Source organism: Arvicanthis niloticus, chromosome 18 (genome assembly GCF_011762505.2).
Source record: "Arvicanthis niloticus isolate mArvNil1 chromosome 18, mArvNil1.pat.X, whole genome shotgun sequence".
In the NCBI taxonomy this organism is placed as follows: Eukaryota; Metazoa; Chordata; class Mammalia; order Rodentia; family Muridae; genus Arvicanthis; species Arvicanthis niloticus.
In genome coordinates, this window is record NC_047675.1 from 45,392,478 (window position 1) to 45,401,515 (window position 9,038).

Here is a 9,038-nt window from a genome sequence, read left to right on the forward strand (position 1 = left end):
AGAGGAAGTGGGCTTTACACATCAGACACTATCTGCTCTGCCACATGACCATCTGGCTCATGGCCAGTGGACAGGTTTATTCAGTCCCAGAGTCAAAGTGTCACCGCCTGTTGAACCTATGTGGACTGTGGCACAAACAACACACAACAGCTGACCCACACTGTGCCACCTCAGGGGGCACTCAGGCTGAGCTGCCTCCTCAAGGACAGGAGGCTAAGCCTGACATAGTGGCCCTACTTTCTAACAACCCTGCTGCACTGAGGTGCAGGGGTGACCTCAGATCCAGGTTGTAGGAGCTGGCCCTTTGCCATGGATGCATGAACTTTTGTGGCATGATCTCCTGGTTTTCTGCAGCTCCATGTGGCCCAGAGAATGGCAGTGGGAGAAGGAAGGAGACTGGGGGACTCGGGACTGAGGGACCCAGCATCAGCCATGCTGGTGCGGCCTGTGCATGCAGCTCTTAGGCATAGCCTGCCATCAAATACACAACCCCGACGTTCCCCGCTGCTTCCGCCAGGCTCTAAGCTGCTCAAGCTCCCATGGGCACACTGTTCTGTGTGAGGTAGAGGCTCTGCTCTGGAGTGGCTAAACTCAGTGCAGTGCTCCAAGATAAAGGCTAGGCTCGCAGACATGGCCTTCCTCACTCAGAAGCCCATTCGTGGCCTCTTTCGGGGAGGCTGAGAGCCAGAGAGGACAGGTGTCTGCTGCTTGAAAGACATGGTCTGGAGGCTAGAGGCCTGGGAGGGTGGTGTAGCCACAGGTCCTGGAGTGGCCCTCTCAAGTGGCAGCTTGGCCATGTAGTCCCGGAGGGTCTGTCGACGTTCACGCTGCACACCTGGGGCCCACAGCTCCTGTGTCAACTCCTGGGAGGGTTGAGTCCTGGGTGGCTGAGGACAGGTCTCTGAGGTAGAGAGGTCTTGGCTACGAGGGGCACTGCTAGCATCTGGGGAGTCCAAGTAGCTTGTGAACGAGGAGAAGGTACTAGACAGTTGAGTCCGGCGCTTGGGCCGCTTGGACTGTGTCTGGGGCCCTGAGGTCTGACCTCGATGTCTTTTCCACCAGGCAGCTGCCCGGCCTTCCCAGGCTTCTGCCAAGCGTTCAGTGAGCTCATCCTGCTGGCTGTACTGAGGTGCAGGGGGTGGCTCCGCCCTGGGGAGTGTACTCAGGTCCCCAGGCCGCAGGAGCTGCCCCTTAGCCATGGCTGCTCGGAGCTTCTGTGACAGTGTCTCTTGGCTCTTCTGCTGCTCCATGTGGCCCAGAAAACGGCGGTGGGAGAAGGTGGGGGCAGCCCATACTGGACAAGTGGGGGACAACTCCATCAGGGCCTCCAGCCAGCGGCCGCAACGGGCACTGGCCCGAGAGGTCCAAGAGGGTGTGGACGGCTGGTCCACTAGAGGTGCTGTCGCCCTGGGTGCTGCACGGTCAGGTGGCTCTCTAAGACTGGAGGCTTGCTGGAGGCGCAGGTGCTGATAGAAGACGTCCCCAGCGGCTGTGAGCTGGAAGATCAACAGTCCTGGGGCAGCGGCACAGGGAGGGGCAGCGGCCAGACCTAGACAGGGAAGGGGAAGAGCTGCAGAGCCTGGCAGCACCTCCCATATCAGCCCCCAAGCCCCTTCTGCCCAGCGCACCTATGACTGGTGCCTCCAGACGTTCCTGCAGCTGCTGCTGCCTCTTGGGTTCCAGCAGGGGAAAGGCAGAGAGGGAGTCGGTGATGGAGGGAAGAGACTGAGGAGGCCCTGCCAGCTGGGGCATGGAAGTCCCCTCTCCTGGAGAAAGGACAGAGAGCTAGGCATACCAGTCCCAACACTAGCATGTCTCCATGAGCCCCCACTCAGCCCCCTTCTCCCCACCTGCCTGGCTGACCTGCTATATGAAGCAGCTGAAGCTGTCCACCCTGGCCCCCTAGGAGCAGGGGCCATGGATAGCCAGGGCTAGCTGGGGGCAGCAGGCGGGCAAGCAGGAGTGCAGATGGCAGGCCATGGTCCCACTTAAGCATTGGCACCAGGGGGAGGCGCTCATCCATCAGGTAGATCGAGAACTGAGGAAGAAGGGGGAGAGCATGGCAGATGCCAGTATCAACCTTCCATTAACCCTCTCCAGGCCACACAGCCTGCAGGAGGTGTCCCACACCCAGAGGACAGCACTCCCATCGGCCTTCAAGTCTCACAACTTGGCCTACCCAACCTAAAACATGTATTTTCTGGGCAGGCAGAGGGGTTTTCCCTAGAAGTCCCTGACATCCATCCCTACACTCCCAACAGTAGACCCTTGTGTCAACTGGGGCCCTGAGCCGAAGTCAACCTCTACCTCCTCCCAGGTCCTGATCTAGGCTTGCAACTGACCCAGTTTGACTGTCTATAGTGAGGTCACGTGCATGAGGATGCATCATTCCTTCGTGCCTCTGACTGTGTGCCAGGCCTGCTGGCAGAAGCTCTGGCTCTGGTGAAGTCGGAAGCAGAGACCAAGAAGGATGGCGCTCACCTGGGTGCAGATGAGCTGCAGAGATGTAGAGGTGGGACCCGGCCGTCCAAGGTACTGGGCAAACAGCACCCGCTCTCCTTTCTGGCAGGCAGCCTCTGCTCCAGCGCGGAACAGCAGCAGCCCACAGCCCGGCGGGCCCTAGAGAAAGTACAGCATGCTCAGCCTGAGTCTTCAGGCTGGTGTTGGGCCTCCTGCTTAATGCTTCTCCTCACCCTTGCAACCAATACCTGAATGTCAACCATTTTCACACCCGTGCGGTCCCCCACAGTCAGCACCCGGGGGTGGGCAGTGAAGTCTGCCCAGCGCCAGGGAGACGGATCACGGAAGGCAAGCGTCTCAGAGTCCTTGTAGACCAGCTGCAGCCTTGAGAAAGGAAGGCCATGAGTGTGGGCCTGGTGGGGGTTGGGGCACAAGGGTATCGAGGGGCTGGGCTAGAAGGAAGACTGGGGCCACAGAGTGGAAGGCCATGGTTCTGCTTTGGAGTGGAAGATTTTGGGGGACAGGGGAGTTACCCATCTTGTGGAGTCCACAGACACACAGCTCCAGAACGGCTGCAGATGGCCAGCTCTCCTGACAGGTGGGGGCTACAGAGCACAGGGTCCTGGGTTATCATCCAGCAACTTGGTCCTTCTCCCAGACCCCTGTCCACCCCAGGAAGCCCACATCCTTTACCTGAGGCTAATACCAGTGGCCCCCTTCTCTACCTGCAGTACCTGCAGAGGTGCTGGGGGCCCCTGCTTATCAATCTTCCACATGGCACAGTGGTAGTCAGAGCGGACGGCCAGAAGCGCTGGGGGGGACAGAGAGGTCAGGATTGCGGGGTGGGTGATGGTAGACAAGGAAGAGGAAGGGACGGAGGAAAGGAGGGAGGGAGGGAAGAAATCTTACTTTCTCCCTGGACAGTGCTGGTCACCACCTGCCGTACAGGTCCCTGCAGCTGGATGTGCCCAGGGTCCTCAAGGACCCGGGGGCTGCCACCTGAATTCACACTGACCTCCTGGAAATCTGAGCCCCTAGTTAAGGATTGGGATAGACTCTGGTCGCCTAGCTCACTCTTCCTCTGGCCCACTCTGTGGATGCCGTCAGGATCACCACCAAATGAGAAAGGATACATAGCTTGTCCAAGGCACCTCCACTAGGGTAGACCAGTTGTCCAGCCCGTGCTGTCCTTCCAGGCAGCCAGGCCAAGGCACCTCCGGTGAAGGCCTCATCCATCAGCAACTGCTCCCACCGCATGGCCAGCTCTTCATGCAGCAGCCTCCCCATGAGTAATGACACTGACCTGCTCAGGACAGGACCCCCGAGGATGGAGAAGCGACGCAGCCGGCGGCTGAGGGAAGCCCAGGGACACCTAGGGACAGAGCAGCAGAGGCTAGCACTGGGACAGTGAAGGACACAGAGAACCTCCTAGACCCCAAAACCCTGGATATTTCTGTGTCTCCTAGCAAGTGGCTCACAGATGTCCCCAGTTAGGGCAACCAAAGTCTTTTGTAGGATATGTGGTAGTTTGGACACTGACTTTTCCCTTGGAACAAGAAGCCATCTGTTGCTGCTTGAGTTAAATCAGACAGAGGGATGGAAGTGGGTGAGATGAGAGACCCCTGTCAACATTCTGAACACCTGGATGTAGCCGTGCCTAAGGCTTACCAGTGACCAATCTGCTTTTCCCTAATGCTGCTTGGAGCTGGGGATTTTGTGAACTCATGGTTCATGACTGTGTGGGGCTGGAAAAGCCACTATGATAAAAACCCAGTCAGTGTCCCAGCTCCTCCCACATCCCACCACAGGCCTGTCCATGACTGCTTTCTCACTGGCTACTTGCCCCCAGGGCTGGTGTCCACCGAGGTCCTGCAGCAGCCTCTTCGCGCTGACTATGGTCATCTTTTTGGAGTAGCCCTGCAGGGAAGGCCTGTCAGGTTTGGACCTTGGGTCTCACTGGGGAGGTGGCTGACCATCTACCCGGCTAGTGGCGGCTCCTTACCCGGTTCCCCTCCAATCTGAAGTTCTCCAGCATGAGTTTCCCCAGGGGTGCGAAGGCTAGATCCCCATGGTCCCACAGGAAGCGGCTGAGCTGTGGGGAACAGCTGTGTGAGTCGGCATACCACAGGCCGTGAGAAACAGTCCCACCCAGGGACCCGTTACCTGCTCGGTGACATCCAGCACAATTTGAGACTGGTACTGGTAGCAGTGACCTCCCCGGAAAAGGAAGTCCTGAGCTGTCACACCAGGGTCCCAGGGATCTAAGGGAAGAAGGGGGTCAGAGAAGAACCTGAGAAGGAACGAGGACAGAATACCCCTGCGTGTGATGGCTGAGGTCTTTGGAGGGTGGCCAGAAAGAGAGAGACTTACCAGGACTAGGAGGCACCAGGGGGAGGGGTCCTGGTGTTGATGGCTCCCACAGCAGTTTCTTGGCAAAGGACAATGTCCGGTCCTAAGGAATGGGTGCAATAACACGGCAGGTGTACACTCCCTGCCAATAACGAACTCAGTCCTCGTGACAAATGTGAAAAGCTGCTCACTTCGCTAACACAGAACCCGAAGCATAAGGCTGCTGTTGTTGGTTGCCCTAGGTGACAGAGTCAGCAAAGAACAGGCATGGCCTTGAACCCAGGCAGCCAACTCCAGTCTGTATTCTAAACTCCATTCACAGGGGCTTTCAAAGGAAGCACCTATATCTTGACTGTCCCACCCAGAACCCAATGAGTTCTAACTTCCTCAGCCACTGCCTCTGAGTCCTACCATTCAATGGGCTCCCTTGTCCCAAAGACCAAGAACTCCCCTCCCCCAACACCCTCTCTTTGACCTGCTCTCCTCTATGCACTCAATACAAGGCAGCTGAATCCCGCCTTCCCCTGCCATTCCATTGATCCAGGAGAGCCACACTACACGGGGTCTGCCCATTGACGTATGGTCTCTCACCATAACTGGCAGTCCCTTAGGTGGGGTTGCCTGACTTCCTCATGCTGGGTTCCCCGGGCCTGTAAGGACCCTGACACAGAGACACAGCTAATAAACATCTGAACCCAGAAAGAGGGAGGCAAGAGGAGCCACAGCCCCAGAAAGAGGGAGGCAAGAGGAGCCACAGCCTCTGTTGAGAGACTCTGTCTGAACAGGGTGGCCCATGCGCAGCTCCAGTAGCATCTGCCTGGACCTATTTCCTCCCATAAGTGAGTGAGGAGGAGACCAAGGAAAGGGCCCTATTTCCATCCTCACCCTGCAGTTCTGTGGCTGGGATCCCGGCAGGGTCAGCGCATCTCTCCAGCTGCACATGAAGGACAGGTCAGGGCCATCAGTCATGCCAAGAGGACCAGCCATAAACAAAGAAGGACGCAGCGTGCTGGGGAAGTCCATCCTGGAGAGAACGTATCTAACAACGTAACACAGACACACACCTTCATTAGGAGTCTGAACCGTGCCTGGCGGTGGTGGCGCACGCCTTTAATCCCAGCACTTGGGAGGCAGAGGCAGGCGGATTTCTGAGTTCGAGGCCAGCCTGGTCTACAGAGTGAGTTCCAGGAGAGCCAGGGCTACACAGAGAAACCCTGTCTCAAAAAAACAAACAAACAAAAAAAAGGAGTCTGAATCGTGCACCAGGGTTCCCAGGGAGAGCACAGTGTTCTCAGGGGAGACCACTACAAGACAGAAGATACTAATCACAGCGGAGGGCTCCCTGAGGGCAGCCAGGGAGGTAGCTCTGCACAAACTTGAAAGAGGGGCCAGGGAGAATGACCCGGGAGCGCAAATGACCCGGGAGGCCCCGAGGCAGGTAAAGTACCAAAGAGATAAGCAACCGCAGAATATTCAAAGGGACTGTAAAGGACCAAGTGAGGGCTAAGCGTTCATCAACGCGCTGCGCAAGACAGTGGCAGGCAGACTTTCTTCCACCCCTCTGTGGACAAGGGCTGCGTACTATTCCTGCTTTCTCACTGCCAAATACAGGCTTCTCCGAAAATGCCCGTGGACTGAATAAAAGTGGGAACTCTCTAGAAGCAGTATCAGCCCTCGTTTTTAGTAAGATTAAATCTAACAACCGCAGTAAGAGCAGCGGCCGAGCACTAGCACCTGCTGGACAAGGCGTGAAGGCTCTCAATTTACAGTCTGAACCGAAGACCGGTGTGCGGTAACCTGGTACAAGTGTTCCGGGACCGTCCTCCCTCGTGGCAAGCATCTAGGAAAAGCCTCAGCGCGGCGAAGCGGCCTGTCTCTCTAGCCACGTGGCCTGCCACGTACACTCAGCATCCCGCACCCCGGCCCTGCCCGTTCCCGGCAACAGTCTCACCTGATCCCGGGGCCACAAATGAGCCGGAGTGTCGCTGCTCAACTCCGCCACCCACAACTGCTGGAGCATCTACAACCGAGACTAAACTGTTTTCCGGACCAGGCCGGAAGTGCTCCCGAGAGACAGGAAGTCCCGCCCCTCGCTCGCCTCACTGCGTCCTCCAGCGCCACCTGCAGAGCAGACTGCAAATAGACAGGGTTATGGCACCTGAGCTGTGATAGTCCCATCGTCCTGGTATTAGGCGATCCTGCGTCAGCCTCATTAACTTCCTATCTCATGAAAGTGTTGTGAAAGCTTGAGTTGATTCTCTAACGATAGCTGAGCACCTCCGATGAGCCACGCACTGTATTTATTGTCCACAAGTCCTAGAATCTGCTTCACATACACCTCTGGGTGCATGCAAGGCTTTTAGAGGGGCCGGGAAGGAATATTTATCGTTCGCAAGCTAATATTCCTTGTGTGTGCACCTGCGAGTTTGGGGGGATATGATCAAATTCACATGCAGCGAGTCCTGGCCGCTGCCTGCAAGTTCCCTTGGTCCTGTCACTATCACATGAAACTCAGGGTTTGTGGCTCTGCTGACCACTCGCTTCTACACACCTGGAGGCTAAGAATGTCTTCAGATTGAATATTGCGACAAGGAGCAGATTCTCCTGCTTCACTGCAACCTTTGTATATGACATTTCTGCCAATATGTTTAAAGACTTCTTTGGGTTATGGCTTTCCTTTATTCTGTAATTATCGAAACTTCATAAATTGGCCTCCAAGGTGGAGCAGGTTATTCAGGGAGAGCGGAATCTGTGTTCCTGAGTCTATTAATAAGGGATCTCTAAAGGAACAGAACTGAATGAATGAATGGAGAATAGAGGCGATTTTATTAGACTGGACAGGAGCCTGTCCCGGTTATGGGCCTAAGAGATGGCCTCACTTAAAACACAGAGTAAAAGAAGGAACTCAGATTGCTAGCCATCCTGCCAACTACTACCTAGAGAAAAAGAGGCAATGGTGCACACAAGAAGGGAGAACTATGCTCCCCAGAAAACAAAAGACTTACTAGGCTAAATGCACAGATGGACTCGAGATATAAGTGCATCCAAGCAATCAAGAGATCAAAAGCATATAATGGACCTCAGGTTTTGAGCCAGAGAGATAATAGAACAGCGTAAGGTATGCCAGCAAGCAAAGGCTTATGAGACTTAGAGTAAATAAGAAAATACCTAGAAAAAAAAAAAACAGCCTAGAGTAGAGATCTTCTGGAGGTTTCAAGTGTCTGAGGTAATTAGATCAGATAATAGTCTTACTTTTGTTCCTAAGGTAAGTCAGAAATTGTCAGAGTTATTAGAGACTAATTAGAAGCTTCATTGTTCGTACTGTCTCCAGAGCTCAGGGCAGGTAGAGAGAATAAACAGAACCCTAAAAGAGACCTTAACTCCGGGGTGGGGGGGGGGTGAGTGTCCCTTGTCCCTGTTCCAAACCCAGAATATCCCTCTTGTGTGAGAAATGATTTTTCAGGCTACTAAGAGACTGTTCCTGGTGCTGTTGACCATCAGACCTTGAAGTTCACCAAAACCTATGCCTGATGCCAACTGGAGAACAGCCAGACACCTGAGCAACCCCCTGCTGTTTAGCTCAAGGTCACCTGCTATTCTACAAGGCCAAAGAGCAGCAGGCCTTGACTCCGGAGATATCCCCACCCTAGAGGCACAGGGGTAATGCAGCCTTAGAGGGTGGGGCTTAGGGCATGTGCACCCAAAGCTAAGTGACAGCTTGTGATTCCAGGATTGAAACTGCCCACAAAAAAATAAGAAAGGTAAATCTAGAGTTATATAAATTTGTTCCTTTTGCAATTTCACTTTATTATGTATGTTAATGTATATATATGTAGACAGCTGTGTGCCACAAGATGTATGTAAAAGTCAGAGGGCAACTTTAGAAGTGTGTTTGAGCCGGGCAGTGGTGGCGCACGCCTTTAATCCCAGCACTTGGGAGGCAGAGGCAGGCGGATTTCTGAGTTCGAGGCCAGCCTGGTCTACAGGGTGAGTTCCAGGACAGCCAGGGCTACACAGAGAAACCCTGTCTCAAAAAACCAAAAAAAAAAAAAAAAAAAGAAGAAGAAGAAGTGTGTTTGAAAGAAATAGAAACTTTTTGAGACCCCCTAACCAATAGAATAGAGCCCGAGGACCCCTGATAACAGATACTTAGTGCCTGAGATTGACAAATGGTGGGCTTGCAGTTCAGGATTAACCCTTTATATATCTACTTCTGTCTTTGATGAGGC

General features: G+C 54.5%; 1 protein-coding gene across 3 annotated transcripts; it reads right to left on the reverse strand.

Moving 5' to 3' along the window:
• Positions 1 to 33: 33 nt before the first annotated feature.
• Positions 34 to 6,884, reverse strand: Taf1c (TATA-box binding protein associated factor, RNA polymerase I subunit C). 3 transcript variants are annotated; one of them, XM_034522343.2, is made up of 15 exons: positions 6,761 to 6,884; positions 5,695 to 5,848; positions 4,831 to 4,912; positions 4,624 to 4,721; positions 4,463 to 4,552; positions 4,304 to 4,377; positions 3,594 to 3,832; positions 3,370 to 3,486; positions 3,154 to 3,271; positions 2,994 to 3,065; positions 2,709 to 2,844; positions 2,482 to 2,619; positions 1,864 to 2,038; positions 1,629 to 1,766; positions 34 to 1,549 (listed from the first exon to the last, which is right to left on the reverse strand). In XM_034522343.2, the coding sequence occupies exons 2-15, from the start codon at positions 5,830 to 5,832 to the stop codon at positions 645 to 647; spliced, it is 2,520 nt and encodes an 839-aa protein (XP_034378234.1). In that variant the 5' UTR covers positions 5,833 to 5,848; positions 6,761 to 6,884; the 3' UTR covers positions 34 to 644. The 3 variants fall into 3 exon arrangements, with proteins under 3 accessions (XP_034378234.1, XP_076772075.1, XP_076772074.1); XM_076915960.1 differs by lacking the exons at positions 4,304 to 4,377; positions 4,624 to 4,721; positions 4,831 to 4,912; positions 5,695 to 5,848; positions 6,761 to 6,884 and having other exon boundaries at positions 500 to 1,549; XM_076915959.1 differs by lacking the exons at positions 4,463 to 4,552; positions 4,624 to 4,721; positions 4,831 to 4,912; positions 5,695 to 5,848; positions 6,761 to 6,884 and having other exon boundaries at positions 500 to 1,549; positions 4,293 to 4,370.
• Positions 6,885 to 9,038: the final 2,154 nt, after the last annotated feature.